The sequence below is a fragment of the Globicephala melas genome, chromosome 8 (genome assembly GCF_963455315.2).
Source record: "Globicephala melas chromosome 8, mGloMel1.2, whole genome shotgun sequence".
Lineage (NCBI taxonomy): Eukaryota > Metazoa > Chordata > Mammalia > Artiodactyla > Delphinidae > Globicephala > Globicephala melas.
The window spans coordinates 83,960,960-83,982,618 of record NC_083321.1 but is presented as its reverse complement, the minus strand read 5'-3'; the positions used below and the strand labels follow the sequence as shown (position 1 = coordinate 83,982,618).

The window sequence follows — 21,659 nt, the reverse complement described above, 5'->3', positions numbered from 1 at the left end:
TCAGTAGTTGTGGCTCGCGGGCCCTAGAGCACAGGCTCAGTAGTTGTGGCACGTGGGTTTAGCTGCTCCACGGCATATGGGATCTTCCCTGACCAGGGCTCAAACCCACGTCCCCTGCATTGGCAGACAGATTCTTAACCACTGCACCACCAAGGAAGCCCTGGATATATTCTTAAAGGTAACAAAAGTACATTTAAAAGTTATTTGTTACTTTCAGTAAATCGTATTGCTGTCACAGCTGAAATTTTTCATATTTCAATATTAACAATCTTAAAATTGCATATAAATTTTTTGTTGTAAGTTACGAGCAGGGTGCAAGTCATTATGTATATTTGAATATATTCTAGTTTAGGATTTTTTATGATGAGACTAGTTATTTAGAAGTATGATAAATAAATATACACGGGTATCACAAAAAATCATCGCTTCTTGGCCTTTTGGCTAAGATCAAGTGTAGTTTCTGTTCTTATTAGTTTAAAAAATCATTTTTACTTATGGCTTATAATTTTAGGCATCTGGCTAATGATGAAATGCACAATCATAATATCCTCTGCTGTAACACCCTGTGCATTTCTCTCTTATAGTCTTCCTAACATTTTCTTAACTATAACATCTGTTATAGTTGAACAATATTTGCTTACTGGTTCCTTCCCATCTACCTCTTTTTTTCTGATCTCTGTTTCTTTCATCATACCTTGGGTACCAATGTTAAGCAAGTCTGGCAAAGTCTGGACATGTGTTTAAATTCTCATCAACCCTCCAACCCTTTAAAAAAAAAACTGAATAAGTGAGATGACACGATAGTAGCTCCTGGTTTTGCTCCGAGATTACAGATGTTTAAGTTACAACGTAAAACTTGAAAGAAAAAAAAGCCTTGAATAAAAATATCATTTTTCAACCATTTGAATAATCTTACACTGAAAATTTCATCCATTTATTCCTATAAACCAACATATTGATACTTTCATACATTTTTAAATGTGATCACGGGCTTCCCTGGGGGTGCAGTGGTTGAGAATCCACCTGCCAACGCAGGGTGTATTCCTGGTGGATTCCAGGTTCGACCCCTGGTCTGGGAAGATCCCACATGCCGTGAAGCAACTAAGCCCGTGCGCCACAACAACTGAGCCTGCACTCTAGAGCCCGTGAGCCACAACTACCGAAGCCCACGTGCCTAGAGCCCATGCTCCGCAACAAGAAAAGCCACCGCAACGAGAAGCCCGCACACCACAACGAAGAGTAGCCCCAGCTCGCCGCAACTGGAGAAAGCCCATGCTCAGCAACAAAGACCCAACGCAGCCAAAAATAAATAAAATGAAAATGTGATCTCCATTGTTAATTTTGCAATAGAAGGTTTTTTTCACTTTAAAGCAAAATTCTAAGCTGCAAACTTTTCTGATGGGCTACAAATAGGCTACAAATATCTTTCTCTCACTCACTCACAAATTCTGTCAGACCATATTAAGATCTATTAAGAGCCCAGCATTAGTAGCTAGGAATACAAATTTTAATGGATGCAGAGCAAAAGCAGGTGCAAAAATATTTCGGTGTAGCTTTCTTCTGTCTATGCTGGAGTCCCTGCTCAGGACTTGCAGCTACCCACACAAAATGGCATCTCAGAGGAGCCGAAAAACTAAATTTTTGCTAAAGCCACTGTCTTTTAGACTCAAGTCTCATACCACCATTCTGAAACATCATTCACTAACAATCTATATCCTTCTACTTAATAATGTTTACCAACATTGGGCTTTTCTGATTCTTAAACTAAACCTGGCATCACAAAGCCACTTTCTTATCTGTGAAAAATAAACAAAGTTTGAGTCCAAGTCCCTAAACAAACATTTCCGCCACTAGCTTTTCAGCATTGTATGAAAACCATTTCCTTACATAAGCCTACTAGGATTCTGCATTTTGGTTCAAAAATTTGGCTTTTCAAAACTGTATAAGTTCAAAATGGGAGATATGTGGCTCATCAGGAGCAAAAAAGAACTTGGGTTTTTTTTTAATCAACAGTAAGCATGCTATTAGTTAAAGAGTGTGGTTCTGACTGCCAAGAAAGCTAATGTGATCTTGGAATGAATCAGTAGAAGTATAGAATAAAAGATATGGAAGTCCTGCTCCACTCCATACAAATAAGAATATGCCTATAAGATTGAGTCCCACACTTTAAGAGACAGGGAATTAAACTGAAGAATATTCAGAAGTGACACAAAAACTAGCTCGTATGAGCAACAGGAAGTAGGTCTGTTTAGCTTAGAGAAGAGGACTCAGGGGAAATATCATGGGTAACTTCAAATATCTCAAAGGATATTTGAAAAAAGGATATTGAAAAAACTGAGTTAGTATTTTTCTGTATTATCTCAGCAAACAGAAGCAGTAACAAAAGGAGACAGGTTTTCACTACTATGAAAACTACTAAAACAGAAAAGAAAGCCTCAAAAGGCATGTTTTATCATTAAGGCTACCTAAGTGCCAGGGACATATACATGGGATCCAAGAAAAATGGGTAGATGAAATAATATTTTTTAATCCTTCTAAACCCTGAGATTCTATCATTCCATGCTTGTATAAATTCCTCCAAATATTTGAACCTATAGTATTAAAAATCAGTATATGTACTAGAAATTAAGAGTTAGCACTGAACTTTTATCTCACCATATTCAGACCAAACTCATGTAACAATAATCTATTAAGCCAAGTAACAGCACTTACTTTTATTTGCACATTTGATGAAGTATTTGACTAAGCTACTGATTTCTTGCATCTTTTTCTGCCTGGTGGCTTGTGTTGAGGTTGATACATTTGGTTTTGCTGTTCTCAGACATTCCGTTTCTTTCTGAATATATTTCTGTAAAACTCTTCAAGAAAGTGCAATGTAATTTCAGAAACTCATTAAATACTTAAATTATTATAATAATTTCAAAAAGTCCTTCATGCCATCATAAAGAGCATTGTTTAAACCACATTGCTTCAATCAATGTACCAGCTAAACAAAACAATTACATTTATTTTTTAAGGCCTAAGCCCTCAACACCAATTTAAAGTCTGGCCTGCAAAGCTCTTAATCTGTAACCTCCAGGATTTTCTATTGCTTTCTTGCCTGCTTTCTCATTTTATCACTAAAAGCTTGCAATGCTATTAGGGGCTCTCAATTCTTTCTCAACTCTGTTACTCTGTACATGACCTATCTCTTTCCTAGGCAGTTGGTAATGTCTCTAGCCTTTAAATGAAGCCTGCCTATAAGATATTCATGATCAGCTGGGTACGTCAGGTGCATATTTGGCCTACATGATCAGCTTATGCAAAACAGTATTCATCTTTAGATAACTATATTTGTGGTATTTGAAATAAAGTAAGTAACCAGAGGAAAAGAAGTATATATTTTTCATGTTAACTACAATGATATTTGCAATAGTCTATCTAGTACCAAATAAGAGCTAAAAAATAAAATAGATTATCTGTTCTAAACGTTCAAGAACAATACTCATATTTCCCCTTGACTGAAAATGTTCTTTCAAGTTTATCAGTATTCTATATTAATTTAAAATATTTTATTCATCTTTCCTAAGTCTTACAATCTATTTCTAGTTATAAATGGACTTCGTAATTGAAAATTATGTCTTAATGTAAAAAGCATCAATTCTGTTTGCCACTCCAGTTCAGCAATGAATTGTGTCTTTCCAATGCCAGAGTTTTGTGTTTGTTAACTGCATTCATATAGTTTTTCTAAAATTCCTTTTTACTTTTTTATTATAGTTTAACATATGGCAGTTACTTAGAGAAATATTTAAATATGTCAAAGTAACAATAAAGGACTTGATATAACTTAATTTTATGCTCTAATTTGAAATAAAGTCTTATGAATGAACTGGTATGAATGAAATTCTCTCTAATCTTGAGTGAAATATGTCTAAGACATTTTATTGAACAAATGATTCAAAAATTTTAACTTTTTCTATATGAACATCCTTTAAAAATTATATTTCAGATAAATATTGAGCACCAATTTCCTATGCAAGGCACAAGGGTACAAAGGGAGCAAAGATAAATTAGATCTACATACACAAAAAGAATCACAAGAGAAATAAAAATGAAAAAGAAAAATAAAGACAGTAAAAAAAGAATGGAATACCTAAAAACAGCATCCCAATTCAAATATTTCCCTTGTTTGGAATCTGAATGCTGATCTAAATGTTGAACGGTTTCAGGATCCTGAATCAGGCGCTTAAATTTCTCAACCTCTTTCTGAAAATGAAAAAAGAACAAAATGAGTTACCAATCACACATCTGTTTCAAGGAAAGATTAAATTTAAGTAATTTACTACCCTTCGTTCTGTAGCTCTATCATGTTCTAGTTGACGGCAGCAAATAAGCAGATCATTAAGTGCTAGACTCATGATTCAGAATTTCAGAAAACACATCATCTGTAAAAAAAAAATATACATATGTAAAATTATTTCAGACTGTGGTATTAATATATAGTTAGATCTAACTGTATAGCTAGAGGCATACTATAATGCACAATGATTTTTCTTAATACTTCCATATTTAAATGAGACTTTCTTAGAATATATCAAAACAAAGCCTTAACATGCAAATGTGCGTTGAATGTGTAGCAGGATAAAAATAAGTAAGGTATAATTTACTTTATTTTTCTGAGACCTCTTCTAAGAAGAGGATCTCTTAGAGGAGAGACCTTTTCTTCTTCTAAGAAACATGACATTTAAATTGAAATATAAAAGATGAAAAAAAGGCAGCCAGGCAAAGAGTAAGGAAAATAGCACTTAAGGATTTAACACTGTCTGAACGATTTAAAAGGAAGCTTTCTTTTTTTTTCTTTTTTTAAATTTCATTTATTTATTTATTTTTGGCTGTGCTGGGTCTTTTCTGTGCGTGGGCTTTCTCTAGTTGTGGCGAGCGGGGGCCACTCTTCATCGCGGTGCGTGGGCCTCTCACTGTCGCGGCCTCGCTTGTTGCGGAGCACAAGCTCCAGATGCGCAGGCTCAGTAGTTGTGGCTCAGGGGCCTAGTCGCTCTGCGGGATGTGGGATCTTCCCAGACCAGGGCTCGAACCCGTGTCCCCTGCATTGGCAGGCAGACTCTCAACCACTGCGCCACCAGGGAAGCCCCAAAGGACCCTTTCTTATACGTAGTGACTTGCCACTTTCCTGAGCCAAAAGCTTAAATTGCTTATGCTTTGGAATGGATATGTAAGAGGTTATCAGAGCTAGTAAGCCTTGCCTAGCACTTACATCTCAACTGGCTTTATGGTTCTCATTTAATACATAAAAGTAGGAGAAAAATGATATTATTGTTATAAAAGGAAACGAAGGAAATTATATGCTATAGTGATATACCTTGCAAATGTCAAAGGTCAACTATATTTTATATATCTTAATGCCATTGCAGTAGACCTCCTCCTTTTAGATTTTCTGATATAATCAAACCTTCCTTTGATAAACTTAAAAAAAAAATCTTTCAAGAAAAGCATTGTTTTAGTATTTCTGAGCCTTTTTACAAAGAAGCTTCACTTTTGTTACTATGTTTATAAACAAGGAAAAAATGTACGTCTGTCTATTATATCTACACTACATATATATCTCAAGAGGAAAAAAAGGTGGGCAAAGTCCTTTCCCCATCCATCCACATAAATTCTACTCAATCTTTCAAGATCAAGTATATTACTCTGCCCCTGCTTACTCTCACAGAATCTTAAAATTGGAACGAACTGAGAGACCATGTCCAATCTTCCTACAAAGGAAGAAATCTCTCCAACAAAATTATTGACCTCTCTTTAAACACTCTCACTTAGAACAAACTTCCTAGTAAGACTACCTATTTTATTGGCAGATAGCTCTAATTCTCTTCTCCATTTATATCCATAAGTCGTTCTGATTCTTTTACCCCTATAACAACCTCCTTTTCTATGCTGTAGAATACAGGTCATTATTTATTTGATTGCCTTTTTCATTTGATTGTATACCTCTTGAAGACAAGGACTGTCGTTTTTACTTTTCCATTCCTTATAGTTGTATCTAGAACTCCTCTCCCTTCTTGCTCAATCTTAGTTTAAAGGCTTCCTGAGTCAATAAGGAAAATAAAATTGGGATTCTAACCAATGAAAACACCTTAGCAATATCCAAAGAACCGTAAAGGCAGGCACCTATATTCTTTTTTTTTTTTTTTAGCGGTATGCAGGCCTCTCACTGTTGTGGCCTCTCCCGTTGCGGAGCACAGGCTCCAGACGCACAAGCTCAGCGGCCATGGCTCACGAGACCAGCCGCTTCGCAGCACGTGGGATCTTCCCGGACCGGGGCACGAACCCATGTCCCCTGCATCAGCAAACGGACTCTCAACCACTGCGCCACCAGTGAAGCCCAGGCACCTATGTTCTTAATGTTATTTGTAGTGTGAAAAAAAATGCATGTTTACTGAACATGTGACACTTCCAAGAAGTGACAGCCCTAAACTTTTTTTTTAAGCTGTGGCTTTTCTGAACTTGCTTTTCCCCTTATCCAATTCTCAGAGATTGATTACTTTCAAGAAAACAAAACAGTTCAGTATTATCTACATAAACAGGAAATGTTCATTCACTGCGACGAGCAACAATATTTACTGGGCAACTACTATGTGTGAGGTGCTATGTTAGGGGTAGTTAAGACACATAATGAACTAAATAGACACAAATCCTACCCTCATGGAGTCATGACTAGTGGGGAAGAATGACAATAAACAAGTACACTGATAAATCAATGCATAATTCCAAATTGTGATATATGACTCAAAGGGAGCAAATATACATTAGCAATGGAATGGATCATTTTTTATAAACTATCAAGGAAAATGTATCAGAGGAAGTTACAATAAAGCCAAGATCTGAATGAACTGGTGCCAATCACAGAAAGAGTTAAAGGACCAACATCTTAGAGAAGGAAACTAGCACAGCCAAAGGGTCCCAAGATGAAAAAATGCAAAGTATGTTGGAGGAACTGAAAGATGGCCAAAGGAACTAGAGAGTAGACAGGCAGAGTAAGAGTGTCACCAGATAAAGCTGAATTCAATTAATACATTAATCCACAACAATTAAGGTTCTACTCCCAACCATGCAACTGGCATGGTACACGTTTCCTAGGTAACAGCTTCTGAACTGGAAAATCCGTTGTTCCTTTTCGGATCTCAACCAAGTTGGTCCCTTTGCAGAATTTGACAATGATGCTTATATACCAGCTTCCTAGATCTAATTCTACCTGTAGCATGCCATTCTTTTCTAACGGTAAGAGTGTGGAGTCTGTGGTCAGATTGTACTAGTTCATAACCTGGTCCTGCCACTTACAAGCTGTATAACCTTGGGCATGTTAGCTAATCTCTCTAAACCTCCGTCTTCTCAATGATAAAATGAAAAACAATACTAGAACTGAACTAGATCTTCAAAGAGTTATTTATTGTAAGGATTCGTGTCCATGTTTAACACTGCCTGGGACATAGAAGTTGCTCAATAAATGTTAGCAGTTATCATTATTCCCTTTCTGTTTCACAAGTCTCTTTTGATGGTTCTTTTTCCACCCACACCTGAAAGAACATCCTTGTCTCCTTACTTCTCACTGTATGTTCTCACAGTAGGATCTCATCCATTCCTATGACTTCAACACGTGAAAAATGCCCACATCTATTTCATTCAGTGCAGGACCTCACTCTTGAGCTTCAGGAACCTTTTACACGTTGTGCCTTTATATGCGTTTTCCCTTCTGTCTAGAAGGTTCCTATCACCCTCCAGGACAATTGAACACTGCAAGGTCTCACCGCAAACAGAATTGATTCTCCCAGGCTACGTTTCTACAGAACCTCATCCACTCCTCTACCACCACAATCCTCTTCTATCACATTTTCATTCTTAATACTAATAGTCTTGTTACTTATCCGTACCTGATAAAAGCAGCCACCAACGCTCTTGAGTGCTCACCACAGGACAGGATTATCACAAGGAAGACAGTACAGCGAGGTCACACAGCTAGCTGACTCGAACTCCGGGAGTGTGATACCAAAGCCCATGCTCTTAATCACGAGACTGTAGTTTAAGCCCAAACAAATTGCTCGCTGATTAAAACTACTAATTATGAGAGGGGAGAAAAAGATGATTACTCAAGCCATCTAGTTACATCTGGACACGGGAAGGGTACGCGCACGAAGGTTCAATTCTGGGCATTAAGAAGCAGCTTCAAGGCTATGTCGGCTGGAGCAGGAAGGGTGGGCGGACGAGAGCGATAAGGGCAGTGGGCTGGGCAAGATGAGGTGAAGAGAAGGAGTGAGTCTGAAGGCCAGGACTGAACGGCTCAGATACGACTGAACTCCCCAACGCAGAAGCCACTGCGCTGCTTCCGCGCCCCTACCGCTGGACTCGGATAGCCAAGGCGGAATCTCTGGAAGCGGCGATGGCCGAAGCCTAGAATCCCGCTCAACTCGCCTCCCTCACGAGCCCAGCCTGCTGTCCACGCACTATTTCGGCTTCCGGATCAAACCTGGCGTGACCACGCAGCGTGCGTCTCCGTCGGAAGCAGTAAGGCAGACGGGCGCCCGGACACTGTCTGCCCATGCGCGCCAAACGCTACAAGCTTCAGCTCCCAGCACTCGCACCCCCAAAACGACGGGCTCACCTTAGGAAACGCGCCTGCTCCTTGCCCGCCAATGGCGTGCGACCGCTGCGTTCGCCGCTCGCACTGCCCGCCAATGGCGTGCGACCCTGCCTTCGCCGCTCGCCCGCTAGCTCGGGCTCCGGCTCACTCGTCCCGCCTCCTCGGCCCCTTCAGCCTCACCCCTCCAAATATGAGGACGGATATGACGACAGTTCGAAGGAGAACCAGGCGGGTTTCATTTCGGCGCCTTTCTTTCTCCGGCGGAAGCGATTGGCTGGCGAGGAGCTAAAGAGGCGGGACAAATCGCCGCGGTTTTAGTGCCGCCACTGGAACCGGGAGATGCGGCGCAGAAGCTGTCGCTGTGTTGGCTTTTACCTGGGTCTCGTCTCTTATTGTGGTTCCTTCTGCGGCTTCGATCATGCTGTTACCTTCGGACGTAGCCCGACTGGTATTGGGTAAGCGCCGACGCTGGAGGGAGGGGTATTGAACCAGGCTAAGCAGGACGGAAGGACCTTTGGGGCCAAAGGTTTTCCTTGGGTGGGGAAGCTTTGGGGCTTTGCCTCCCCGCCTGCAAATTCAGACTGGAGGTGAATCTTCTTCAGTCGGAGGCTCGGATGGTTTAAGCTTCTTTGTGTGTGGATGCTCCTCTCTTCCGAGGCTCCGTGGCGAGGGGAGGCTGAAGAGAAGCTCGGGGTGAAACACCTGAGGCCCGGATCCGGTGGGAAAATCAGGCCTGCACACTTAATTAGGATCCCTGCAAGGGGAGTTGCCTATGTGATGGATGGACTGCGTTTTTCAGCCTTGGGCTCACTTTCCCGTGTCAGAGCTGGGACCGAATTAGGAAAAATAAGAACTTCCCCAGCCACCCAGCTTTGTAGAAGGACCTTCTTGACGACCTTCTCATAACTAGCCCTTAGAACTACGAATTTGGGACAAATGGGGTGATCTTCCTTCTCTATCCCCCACCCTCCCGCAAGAAGTCGTAGAGTGTAGAGGTTTGAAATGCCAGTTGCATACTTTAAGACAGCAGCAATTCCTGTTCTTTTGATTAGCAAGAATTTTCACAGGGGAAATGCCTTCCATTTAAACATTTTCTAGTCCTAGTTAGTTTTTCCTCAATTTGAAAAGAATTAGTAACACTGCCTGTTGTCAGACTGTATTGTCTGTGTGGGAAACGGGTTTTGTTGTTTTTCCCCTGAAAGAATAAAGAGGATTGTACTGCTGGGAATGAGAGCCACATAAATCTCAAAACCAGAGCCAGTGATTTACAGACATCATATATGAATGGTAAATGGTAAACATCTGTGATAAAACTTCCCCTGGCATCCACGGCCATTACTACCATTATTTTATTGCCAAAAAAATCCATTTCGTATTCCATTTTAAGTACTCAGCCCTGTCCAAAAAAAATGGCTTTTGTGCACAGGTTCTCGATGAGCACATTTTGCAGAAAACATTAGAAGGTAATGGTTCTACCATATGTTTTTGGAGAAAATAATGACTTAAGTTTAAACTAATATTTTGTTAATGTTTGGTTAATCTTTTGTGCACTTTATCAGAACTGAATATCAACAGTTAACCTACATCATCTAAGGAAAAAGCTAGCTATCTTGTAATTGTTATATTAATTAGGCTTATATGTAAACAGATCCAAAGTAGACTTTCACAAAGTTCACAATAACATTGACATACTTTATTATGGGTAGCTGTCCTGTGCATTGTGGGATGTTTATCAGCATCCCTGGCTTCTATCCATTAGATGCCAGCAGGACCCAGTCCCCACCCCCACCCAGTCGTGAGAATAAAAGAAGTGTCCAGATATTGCCAGCATGTTTCCTGGAGGGCACGAACCACTGGTCTTAAGAAAGCAGTACGATTTTCTAACTGGAATAATTTACACCAAACTTGTATTTATTCTCCACAAACCAGCTGCTCTCCTAGACTTCCTCCTTTTTTTTAAACGGATAAAAACTACAGAGATTGTTTCTTACCCTAAAATTCTTATTTGTCATTCACATTCCATTTTCATTGCCACCAATCCTAGCAGTATGCATCCCATTACTTCTCTTTTGGACTGTTGTCATGGCTTCTCATATGGTCCTGCAATTCATCTTATTTACTGTTACAAAAATCTGCCTAAAGCATTCACACTACACCTCCAATTCTGAAAGTTGAAAGAGTTGTGCACTTAAAAAATTTCAAGTTGTGCAAAAGAATAATACCAAAAAAAGCAAATCTCCCCACACTCACCACTCTTGCTTTTTTCATTTAGCATTATCATATCAACATGGAGATCTGTGATCACACAACTTAGTGGCTTAAAATATTAACAGTTTTATTATTTGCTCATGTTTCTCCTCCTGTCAGTACTCCCTCCCTCTCAGTACTCCTTCAGCCCCTCTCATTGTTGGCCCCTTTTCTTCATTATGTCCTTTCAGCAAATCTTTGGGTGGTAGTATGTTCCAGGCACTGTGCCAAATGCTAAAAATAGAGTTCTTCCCTTAGAGTTTACATAATTGGGTTTTTTACCCTTACCCACACACACCAAAACATTTTCCTAGACCCCACCTCACATTCTATCTAATGCTCTATCTATGTCATCCTTTCACAAGTCAGATTTATTCAAAGAATAAGCTCTACTTAGTTGCTCTATTTCCTCACTTAGCTTTCATTCTTCAACATACTGTGCTTTCGTACCTCACTACTCCACTTAAATAGCCCTTGCTACTCTGCTACATCCAGCTATTTCCTTGCTGGAATTTCTTTAAATATTGTACAGGCCAAACTACATCAAAGTGTTGTTTGTTGCCTCTGGGCCACCAGTTTTGGTTTTATTAGTATGTCATACAAGGTGCTCTGTGGAACTGATCCTACCCATCTCTCTTGCTTGATCTCAACTTTTCGACATAGGCCCTATGCTCCAGGCATACCAAACGACTTGCAGTTTCTGCAGATACTCTTCTTATGTATTTTGTTCTCTCTGCCTGCAATGTTTTTCTCCCCTAGTACACTTGTATTCAAGGTTCAGGTCAATTGTAATCTCTCAAACTTTTTCCAGCAGGTACAGTTAGTACTTTCTCCTTACATGCTCTCATGGCATTGTGGATTACTTCTGTCATACTCTTACCATGTTTTATTGTAGCTTTGTGTTTACTTACTTTTTTTTTTTTTTTGGTAAAATAAAACATAACAAAATTTAACCATTTTAGTCATTTTTACAGTTCTGGGACATTAAGTACAATCACATTGTTCTGTAACCATCACCATCATTCACCTATAGAACTTCACCTTACCAAAATGAAACTTACTTTTTTGTCCTATGTAGTATTCTTAATCTGGGATTAATGGACAGGCTTCAAGAGTTCTGTGAGCCCCCAGACTATCTATAAAACTTAATGTATAGGTGGGGCATTTTTTTTATGGGTAAAGTATCCAGAACCTTATTTAGATTCCCAAATATGTTTGTTCCTTCCTGTGTGAGTCAGCATCCATTCAGGAAAACTGAAAGTAATCTGAGTATTTAACATGGAGGGATTTAATGAGGGAATTGGTTACACTGGTGATAGAAAAGCTAAGACAAGCTGCTTACATGAGCCAGCTCAGAGAGTAGCAACAGCAGGAAACCACTCTGATAATCAGTAAGACAAGGAGAGATGAAACCCAGAGGCTGGTTTCACTGTGGAAGCTGGAAGGTAGACTTGTCTGGTGTGGGAGCAGTAGTAGAGGAGATTCTACCATGGCAAAGAGGAAATGGAGGAAAAAAACATGGCTGCTTCCAACTGCCCTCCAATCTCCAACTGGTGCTTCCCATTGATTGAACCCAACCAGAAGCTAGCTGACATGGAGCCCAGGAAATTGCCTGCAGGGGCTCAGGTTTCCTGTCCTACAGGGCAGAGCAGGGGAAACAGGAAGAGTAGATTTGAAGGCAAACAACCAGGACTGCCATACCTCTGAAAGTTGAAGAGCCACTGGTTCTATTCACCTTTATATCACTAAGACGTAGATATTTAATAAATATTTACAAAAGTGTAGCTGTGATCATGACCTTCCCCTTTGTACGGAATAATATCTGTCATTTTTTTCAGATTGTTTATTCAGATTCTGTTATTTATTCATAATAATATGTCATTGCTGACATTTACAACATTTTATGGTCCTTACCCATTCTGTCTTTTCAGCTGTATTTCCAGCTGTTCTCCATCATATACCTAGTTCTTCATCCAAAACAGGCATGTTCTTCAAACATGCTCCATATGTGCTTTCCATCAGCTTCGTTGGGATTCCCCTACTGTCCTTCACTATTTGTCTCTTCCTTGAAACATGCATAGTATTCCCCAGTCTGTTAATACTTTCTCTAGCCCCTATGAAGTAACTCCAATTGTCTTACCACCTTTCCTTATATTACAGTTATTTGCATGTATATCTTTTGGGTCCTTGTAGATTATAGCTTCTTTATAGAGAGATTTTCTTTGTTATTTGTGGATCTAGTAATATAAAGCACTGCAAGTTAAGTATAAAGCACTGCAAGTTAAGTCTTCCCAAGAATTATTTACATTTTTTAAAGATCTTAAACTACTGATATTTGGGGGAAATTATTAGAATATGTGAAGGAAATATTTTCAGGTAGGGAGGTTTGCTGTCTCTTGCTTTCTTCATCAGGTGTATCTCTCTTTATCTTTCCCTCTCTATAAATAGGAAGAAGAGAGGGCAGACTGTTGGCATCCTAGGTCCTAAAATTCAAAAACCCTAGATATAGCTAGGATTTTGTCTTTCCTTCTCTTTTTCAATTATGTTTTCCCTTCAGTCTATTTGTTACTCATTACTACCGCCACTGAAAAGCAGGCAGAAGACAATATTAAGAAAAAAGGACATTCAAATTACCTATTTGAACATTGTTCAGTAAGTTTACACAAAAGATGTAGTTATTTTAAAGTTTTTTTTTTTTTTTTTTTTTTTTTTTTTTTTGTGGTACGCGGGCCTCTCACTGCTGTGGCCTCTCCCGTTGTGGAGCACAGGCTCCGGACGCGCACGCTCAGCGGCCACGGCTCACGGGCCCAGCCGCTCCGCGGCACGTGGGATCCCCCCAGACCGGGGCACGAACCCGCGTCCCCTGCATCGTCAGGCGGACTCTCAACCACTGCGCCACCAGGGAAGCCCTAAAGATTTTTTTAAGGAATAAAAAGGAGAAACAAATTAAACTAATTTTGATTGAAGAGTAACTATTTGTATTATTGTAATAAAAGATAATTGGCCCCTATTGTGTATTTTCATTGTAACATTTTAGATTTAGAATAATTTGTACCTAAAATTTCCCCCATTATTCTGATTGAGAATTGGTTACAATCAGGTACTTAATGATGATAAATAAGCTTTTCGTAGGCAAATAACTGGTTAACTGTAAGTGTAATAATAAATGAGCATGAAAGCAATCAACTGTTGCTTTACCACATTATTTTGGAACTTCCCAGACTAAAGTAAAGCAGAATACATCAAGTCTAATCCAAAATGGGAATTCTGGATAGCCCAAAGGTGGGAAGTTTTTTGAAGAGCAGAAGAGTTATATCAGATATTGCTATTTAAAAATGTATCATAACTTTTAAACACTGTTGTAGAAGCAATCTAGCCTTTTAACAAAGGCTTTTCTCAAATGTATACTATACAAAAGTATAATATCTTACAAGAAGCCAAAAACTATCTGGTCTTCATTGATTCCTTTTTTTTTTTTTGGCTGCGCCGCTAATTCCCCAACCCTCGGCAGTGAAAGCACGGAGTCCTAACCACTGGACCACCAGGGAATTACCACCATATTTTTCTAGAAAGGTTAACTGTATATCACTATATTCTGTCTTGGGCAGCATTTCTCAACCTCTATTTCGTTATCATACCCTTAGGAAGTATTTTTAGACTTTTTTTTCCCCTAATTGCCCCTTGCATGAGATTTTAATGTTACAAATACACTGTTTATATATTGTATGTATATCTGTGATTTATGCATAAAAAGAGTTATATTTTATTCATTCCCCTTCCTCCCCAGTACCAATTTTCACCCCCTTGGGACTATGTCATGCGTTTTGAGAATACTTGGTCTAGAAAAAAGCAAATCTACTTTAAGGAATTAGATTTCATAGCACCAGCTGTTAGAAGTCCCAAGTGATTGTCAATATGTCTGGGGTGATTAGTACTTTTGAAACTTTCTACCATGAAAAGAAACTGTTTGGGGTCTTCAATTTAAGTCTTGAAGCATGTAAAGAAAAAGCTCCAACTGCCCTGATTCCATGAATGATTCTAGTGATTTATAGACATTTAAAATTCTAACTTCATGAAATCCTAGTGGCAGCTGACTTACTTATTCCAAATAATGTAACTGTTAGAAAGCCAGTCATAAAAAATGATTTCTTTTCAGCTGGCTATAGTTTTATTGGGGTTTATATTGGGTTGTTTATTTGTGAAAAATGAAAAACCAAGGAAAATAGCAGTCTATCTTTGATCCACATTGAAAGTGATTTTATATTTTCAGTGAAGGGGATATTGAAGTGGTAGTATCTGAAGTGAAAGTTTTCTTCTGATTTCTAAATGCTTTCTCACACTCCAAACGACAATGTCTTTGGTTGTTTTTTTTTGTATGTTTGTTTCTCCCTGTAGCATTGATTAGCAAGAGGTTGGAAAACTGATTCATCAACTATGAGTACAAACTGGTGAATTTGTTCCCAAATCCCAGGTAGGGCATTCCCTAAAATAGGATGACAATTTCCTTGCCCTTTTCTTTTTATAATGCTCATATATAATAACTTTGTAGGCCCTCTCAATTTTTTGACTTGAAGGGCCTGGTTGAAGATATCATTCCAGGTGAAGAGGGTAGACCTTTATAATTTTAAAGTTGGGAAAGACCTTAGTAATAATTGCCTTAGTAGTTATTAACTATTATACCAACACCAAGGTAAATATACTACAAAGGGAATCTAGTATCCAGTAATAGGATTTCGGTACATAGGGAATTCAAAAAAAGATTCTCTGAGGAAGTGATAATTACAGTAGACCTGAAGAATGAGTTGGAAAAAAAAGAAAAGGAAAAAAAAAAAGAATGAGTTGGAAGTAGCTAGGCTAAGAAAAGATAAGCTGCCCAAGCAAAGGCAATAAAGTATACAGTAGCCTTGAAATAAGAGCATTTATGTATTGAAAACATGCTCAACATCAGTAATTATTAAATAGAAATCAAAACTACAATGAAGTACCACTTCACAGCAGTCAGAATAGCCATATTAAAAAGTCTACAAATAACAAATGTTGGAGAGGGTGTGGAAAAAAGGGAACCCTCCTACACTGTTGGTGAGAATATAATAAGTTGGTGCAGCCACTATGGAAAACAGTATGGAGGTTCCTCAACTAAAATTAAAGTTGCCATATGATCCAGCAGTCTCCCACTCCAGGGCATATAAACAGACAAAACGATAATTCAAAAAGATACATATACCTGTATGTTCATAGCAGCACTATTCACAATAGCCAAGACATGGAAACAACCTAAATGTCCATCAACAGATGACTGGATAAAGATGTGGTACGTGTATACAATGGAATACTACTCAGCCATAAGAAAGAATGAAATAATGCCGTTTGCAGCAACATGGATGGACTTGGAGATTATCATACTAAGTAAAGTAAGTAAAAAAGAGAAAGGCAAATACCATATGATATCACTTATATGTGGAATCTAAAGTATGACACAAATGAACCTATTTACAGAACAGAAATACTCTCAGACATAGAGAACAGACTTGTGGTTGCAGGGGGGAGGAGAGGATGGATTGAGAGATTGTTGTATAAACAACAAGGTGCTACCATACAGCACAGGGAACTATATTCAATATCCTGTGATAACCATAATGGAAAAGAATGTTTTAAATGTGTGTGTGTGTGTGTGTGTGTGTGTGTTTATTTATGTATAACTGAATCACTTTGCTGTACAGCAGAAATTAACACAATATTGTAAATCAACTATATTTCAGTTTTTAAAAAAAGCATTCATGTATTCATGAAATTGAAAGACCGGTTTGGCTAGGAAAGACGGAATGACAAGACATAAGGCTAAAGAGGAAATTAGGATATAAAACAAGTAGAGCCTCATATGACATATTAAGAATATAGGATTTTTTCTCATTGAGATATAATTCACATACCACAGGGTGTAAATTTCAGTAGTTTTTAGTACATGTTGTGCTACCATCACCATTATCTTAATTCCAGAACATTTTATCACCCCGGAAAGAAACCCCATACTCGTTAACAGTCACTCCCAATTTCTCCCTTTTCACATCTTCTGGCAACTAGTAATTTACTTTCTGTCTATAGATTTGCCTGTTCTGGACATTTCATGTAAATATGATTATACAGTATGTGGCCTTTTATGTCTGACTTCTTGAATTTACCAGTGTTTTCAAGATTCATCAATGTTTCAACAAGTATAGATAATTCCTTCTTATGGATGAATAATATTCTGTTGTATGGATATACCACATTTTGTTTGTCCATTGATGAACAGTAGCTTGTTTCCACTTTGGGGCTATTATTAAAAATGCTGCTGTGAACATTTGTGTACAAGTTTTGTTTGGGCATATGATTTCAGTTCTCTTAGATATATTCCTAGGAGTGGATTAGCTTGGTTGTATGGTAATTCTATGTTTACTATTTTTGAGAACTTAACATATGGTTTTCAAAAGTGTCTGTACCATTTTATGTTCCTACCAGCAATATATGAGGTTTCCAATTTCTCCACATTTTTGCCAATACTAACTACTGTCTGTCTTTTAATTCTAGGTATCCTAATGGGTATGAATTAGTATATCTCATTGTGCTTTTGCTTTTACATTTTCCTAATGACCAACGAAGTTGAGCCTCTTTTCGTGTGCTTATTAGCAGTTTGTGTATCTTCTTTGGAGAAAGGTCTGTTCAGATCTTTTGTGCATTTTTTAATTGGGTTATTTGTCTTGTTATTATTGTCTTGCAAGAGTTTTTTTAATATATTCTGTATTCTGGTCCCTTATCAGATATATGATTTGCAAATATTTTCTTCCGTTTTGTTGGTTGTCTTTTCACTTTCTTGATAGTATCTTTGGAAGTACAAAAGTTTTTAATTTTGATAAAGTTCAGTTTATTTTTTTCTTTGGTTGCTTATTCTTTAGATGCCATATGTAAGAAACCATTATCTAATCTAAGGTCAAAAAAATTTACACCTGTGACTTTTTTCTAAAAGTTATAGTTTTAGCTCTTATATTTAGGTCTTTGATTCATTTTGAGTTACTTTTTGTATTTAGCATGAAGAAAGGGTCCAACTTCAGTTTGACAACTGGTGGCTATCCAGTTGTCCCAGCACCAGCTGTGAAAAGACTATTCTTTCCCCCATTGAAGTGATGTGGTACTTTTCTAAAAACTCAATTGACCATAAAAGCTTAGACTGTTAATTCTGTTCAACTGATCTACATGTCTATCCTTATGCCAGTACACAGTTATCTTGATTACTATAGCTTTGTAATATGTTTTGAAATAGGTAAATGTGAGTCCTCCAGTTGTTTTGTTTTCGAGATTGTTTTGCTACTCTGTGTCCCTTGTATTTCCTTACAAATTTTAGGATCAGTTTATTAATTTCTGCAAAAAAGGCAGGTGGGGTTTTGATAGGGATTGTGTTGTGTGTGTAGGTCAACTTTGGGAGTATTGATATTCTTCGGGTCCATGAACCCAAGATATCTTCCCATTTATTTAGTCTTATTTAACGTCTTTTAATGTTTTCTAGTTTTAGTGTACTCTTATTTTGTTAAACTTATTTCTAAGTATTCTTTTTAATGTTATTTTAAATAGAATTGTTTTCTTAATTTCATTTTTGGATTGTTCATTGCAAGTGTATAGATATACAGTTGATTTCTGTATAGGCATCTTGTATCCCACAGCCTTGCTGAAGTCATTTAAAATTTTCTATATGTGACATCATCTCTTCTGGAAACAGAACTGACTTTTGGTTTCATTGATTTTTCTCTATTTTTTAACTCTCTATTCCTTTTTTTTTTTTTCCCTCTAATATCCATTATTTCCTTCCCTCTGCTTCCTTTGGGTTTAGTTTGCTCTATTTCTAGTTTCTTAAAGTGCAAGGATAGGTTATGGATTTGAGGTCTTTCATCTTTTTAATACAGGTATTTATAGCTATAAGTATACAAATAAGCAATGCTTTAGCTGCATCCCATAAGTTTTGGTATATTGTATTTTTGTTTGCATTTATCTTAAAATATTTTCTACTTATTTATATATTCTCTGACCCTTTGATTATTTAGGAGAGTGTTTGATTTCCACATATTTGTGAATTTCCCATTGTTTCTGATTTCTCATTTAATTCCATACTCAGTATGATTTCAGTCTTTTTTCATTTATTAAAGACTGGGCAATTAGGAGAGAAATTGAAATAACAAGCATCCAGATTGGAAAGGAAGGAGTCAAATATCTCTATTTTCAGATTAGATGATGTCTTGACCAGGCTAGAACTTTCAGTACAGTGTTGCATAGAAGTGGCAAGAGCAGGCATCTTTGTCTTGTCCTTGATCTTGTGGGGAAAGCTTTGAGTCTTTCATCATTGAATACGACGTTCACTTGTCTTAATGTCCACTTTGTCTAATACTGGTGTAGCCTCTCCAGCTGTCATTAGGTTACTGTCTGGATGGTGTATCTTTTTCCATCCTTTTATTTTCAACTAATTTGTGTCTTTAATCTAAAGTATGTCTATTGTCAAGAACATATAGTTGGATCATATTTTTATTCATTCTGTGAGTCTCTGCCTTTTAATTAGGTGCTTAATCCATTGCCATTAAATGTAATTACTGATTAGATGTGGATTTTGTCTGCCATTTAATTATTTGTAGTCTATACATCTTATTTTTTTTTGTTCTGCTATTCCTCTAGTACTGCCTTTTTTGTATTGAGTAGATCCAGTTTAACATTCTAATTTCATTGTTTCCTTTTTATTTTTTATGTTTAAGTTATTTTCTTCATGATTGCTTAGCGATTACAGTTAACTTAAAACAATTCTATTTGGATTAATATCAACTTAGTTTCAATAGTATATTAAAAATTTTGCACCTTTATAATTCCATTCCCTTTCCCCTTCTTTTTGCTGTTAAAATAATATAAATTACATCTTCATATATTGTAGGCCCATCAAGACAGATTTATAATTGTTGCTGTATGCAGTTGTTTGGTTTTTTTTTTTTGAACATTTTCCCCCTTTTTAATTAATTAATTTATTTTTTATTTGGCCACATAGCGTGTGGGATCTTAGTTCCCCAACCAGGGATGGAACCCACGCCCCCTGCATTGGAAGCACAGAGTCTTAACCACTGGAGCGCCAGGGAAGTTCCTGCAGTTGTCTTTTAAAGCAGAGAGGAGAAAAAGGATTACAAACAAATATCATTTATACTATTTTATTCTTGCCTGTGTAGTTACCTTTACCATTTTTCGTTAATATTTTAGTGTGGATTTGACTTTCATTTTAGTCTGAAGGACTCCCTTTAATATTTCATATAGGGCAAGTCTGTTAGCAGCAGATTATTTCAGTGTTTTTAATCTGGGACTATCTTAGTTTCTTAATTTTGAAGAAGTCATGCTAGATAATAGAATTCTTGGTTGACTTTTTCCTGTCAGCACTTTTAATATGTCATCTCACTGCCTCTGGCCTTCATGGTTTCTAATGAGAACTCAGCTGTTAATCTTATAGAGGATCCCTTGTATGTTATAAGCCATTTCTCTTTCCACTTTCAAGATTCTCTCTTGGCAATTTACGATATGTCTAGCTATGGATCTCTTTGAGTTTATCTTACTTGTAGTTTTTTGGGTTTCCTGAATAAGTAGATTGATTATAGTTTCCTAAAATTTGGGGTGTTCTCAGCCCAATATTTCTTCAAATATTCTTTCTACCCTTTTCTGTCTCTCAGTTCCTTCTGGGACCCCCAGAACATATGCTTATGTTGGTACATTTGAAAAAGTTTCACAGGTCTCTGAGACTGTTCACTTTCGTCATTCTTTTTTTGTTTGTGTTCCTCATACTAGATAATCTCATTTGATCTATGTTCAAGTGCACTGATTCTTTGATCTTTCTCCTCAAATCTGCTATTTATTGGCAAATTTTGTACTTCAGTTATTATGTTTTTTGTTTTCAACTCTAGAATTTCTACATGGTTTTTTTCTTTTAATTTCTTTCTCTTTTATTTCTTTTTCATAGATGTTCTCATAATTTTGTTTAGCTATTTAGATATAGTTTTCTTTAGTTCTCTGACCTTATTTTAAAAAGCTGAAAGTTTTAAGTCTAGTGCCTTGGCTTCCTTAGTGACAGTTTCTACTGACCGTACATTTTCCCCCTTGTTTATTAGCCATACTTTCTTGTTTTTCTGCATGTCTCATAATTTCTTTATTGAAAATTGAGAACTTTAAAAGTTTTCAATTGGTATAGTGGTAGAATGTGACAACTCTTGTAATCTGATTCACCTCCCTCCTTCATGTTTGTTATTGCTCCTTGTTGTTGTTTAGCAGTTTTTTTTTAACGATTAGTCTCCTGAACTAATTATGTAAAGTCTATATTCTTTGAGTTTATATTCTATGATTGGACAATGATTTTCTTAAATGCTTGGAGTCAGTAAATCTCCCACTGTTTGCTAGGGGGCTGTGTGTACATTGGGGTATGCTTCAACATTCAGCTAAGCATTTGACAGCTTTGCCTTAGCCTTCACTTCCTGCTTGTCAGAGGCTTATGGTCAGCCAGAGGTGAGTGCTTAGGGTTGTCAGATCTTTTCTGAATACACATGCTACCCTACATTTGCACATGGCCTTCTAGTGTCCCAGGAGTATGTCAGAGCTTTTAAAATCCCCCTACAGACTTCCCATTCCCCAGCTTTTCTTTTTGAGTTTGTTTGTTTGTTTAGCTTGTTGTTTGTCCCTACCATTATCTCTGTCATAGGCAGCTGTAGTGTTAACCAGTTTCTGCTGATTGATTTAACAA

The 21,659-nt window shown here is 37.5% G+C and overlaps 2 protein-coding genes and 1 pseudogene across 2 annotated transcripts in view; 2 read left to right on the top strand and 1 right to left on the bottom strand.

The window, feature by feature from the left end:
* The window catches only part of ATM (ATM serine/threonine kinase), a 140,216-nt gene extending 131,773 nt beyond the window's left edge, over positions 1–8,443 (bottom strand). The window contains exons 1-4 of the mRNA XM_030836236.3: positions 7,923–8,443; positions 4,326–4,424; positions 4,133–4,245; positions 2,713–2,858 (exon numbers count right to left, since the gene is read on the bottom strand). Coding sequence (XP_030692096.1) covers positions 2,713–2,858; positions 4,133–4,245; positions 4,326–4,397 — 331 coding nt within the window. The 5' untranslated portion in view covers positions 4,398–4,424; positions 7,923–8,443. The remainder of the gene's footprint in view (positions 1–2,712; positions 2,859–4,132; positions 4,246–4,325; positions 4,425–7,922) is intronic.
* Positions 422–543, top strand: LOC115844962 (U2 spliceosomal RNA; annotated as a pseudogene).
* A 448-nt stretch (positions 8,444–8,891) lies between the features above and the next one.
* The window catches only part of NPAT (nuclear protein, coactivator of histone transcription), a 53,496-nt gene continuing 40,728 nt past the window's right edge, over positions 8,892–21,659 (top strand). Inside the window, exon 1 of the mRNA XM_030836278.3 lies at positions 8,892–9,084. Within this exon, the coding sequence (XP_030692138.1) occupies positions 9,048–9,084 (37 nt within the window). The 5' untranslated portion in view covers positions 8,892–9,047. The remainder of the gene's footprint in view (positions 9,085–21,659) is intronic.